General features: G+C 46.7%; 1 protein-coding gene across 11 annotated transcripts in view; it reads left to right on the forward strand.

The window, feature by feature from the left end:
• Nucleotides 1-1096, forward strand: part of LOC101853580 (epidermal retinol dehydrogenase 2) — a 27247-nt gene that overhangs the window by 17683 nt on the left and 8468 nt on the right. For all 11 annotated transcript variants that reach the window (XM_035972082.1, XM_035972079.1, XM_013087325.2 and 8 more), the window contains exon 3: nucleotides 157-322. In XM_035972082.1, coding sequence (XP_035827975.1) covers nucleotides 157-322 — 166 coding nt within the window. The remainder of the gene's footprint in view (nucleotides 1-156; nucleotides 323-1096) is intronic.

Here is a 1096-nt window from a genome sequence, read left to right on the forward strand (position 1 = left end):
TTAGTTAACCAATCGTGCAGCGAACTTTTGCGAAAGTAAACAACTTGTGTTTCGCACGCTCATATGACCTTAGCAGTTGCGAGCGCCGTAAAATCCTATACTACTACTATAGAATTTTAAAAAACCCCAAAAACAATATACCCCTCTCTTCCACAGCGATCGCGCCGCGGTGCGTGAAACAGCTGACAAGGTGAGGTCAGAGGTCGGTGACGTCACCATGCTGGTCAACAGCGCCGGAGTGGTGGCCGGTCGCCGGCTCCTGGACCTGACGGACCAGCAGATAGAGCATACGTTTGGCGTCAACCTAATGGGCCCCATCTGGGTGAGTCGTGCATATATTTGTCTTGTCCGTCCATCCGTCCAACTGTCATTTGTTTGTCCGCTATCCCACCTGTTCGTTGAGTCGATAGTGTCGTAAAACACCTACTCAGTCACCCAATCACCTGTTCGTCTGTTGATCCATCCATCCATCGTTTGTTCGTCCTCTACTCCTCTAATTCGACTGTACACCCATCCATCTATCAGTCCATCCATCCTTCCATTGTCTTTAGAAGGCCATTCCCAAAGGGGGGACATTTCTCGTTCAAGCACAGTAGAATTGTAAATGGGCTGATTCATTTCACGCTCATAACTGTGCCTGATCTACAACAGGGAACTGCTGCTTTTTCTTTCCTGATCCTTACTATTATCATTTTCCTCTACTTTTTTTGTATGTTTGTCACTCTCTTGTGACCTGCTATTTTGGGGTGCCTTGATAGTCGAAGCAGACCTTGTGCTGTTGAAGCTAGAGAGGTGAGCAGTCTAAGTCTGATTCCCTGTAAAGACTTTTCTGTTAACACCCACCCCTTGGCGCTCATATGACCTTATGCAGTTGCGAGCGCCGTAAAACCATTTACTATAAAAAAAAAATTCCTTCCTTCCATCCATCCATCCTATTGTTCGTCTTGCATCGCTCCCTTTCGTCTGTCCATCCATCCATTTTTTTGTTCTACTGTCATTCCATCCATCCATCCATCCATCCATCCATCCATCCATCCATCCATCCATCCATCTATCCACGCACCCTTTCATTCATCCTCTTGTTCGTCTTGCATCG

Source organism: Aplysia californica, unplaced genomic scaffold, assembly GCF_000002075.1.
Source record: "Aplysia californica isolate F4 #8 unplaced genomic scaffold, AplCal3.0 scaffold00573, whole genome shotgun sequence".
In the NCBI taxonomy this organism is placed as follows: Eukaryota; Metazoa; Mollusca; class Gastropoda; order Aplysiida; family Aplysiidae; genus Aplysia; species Aplysia californica.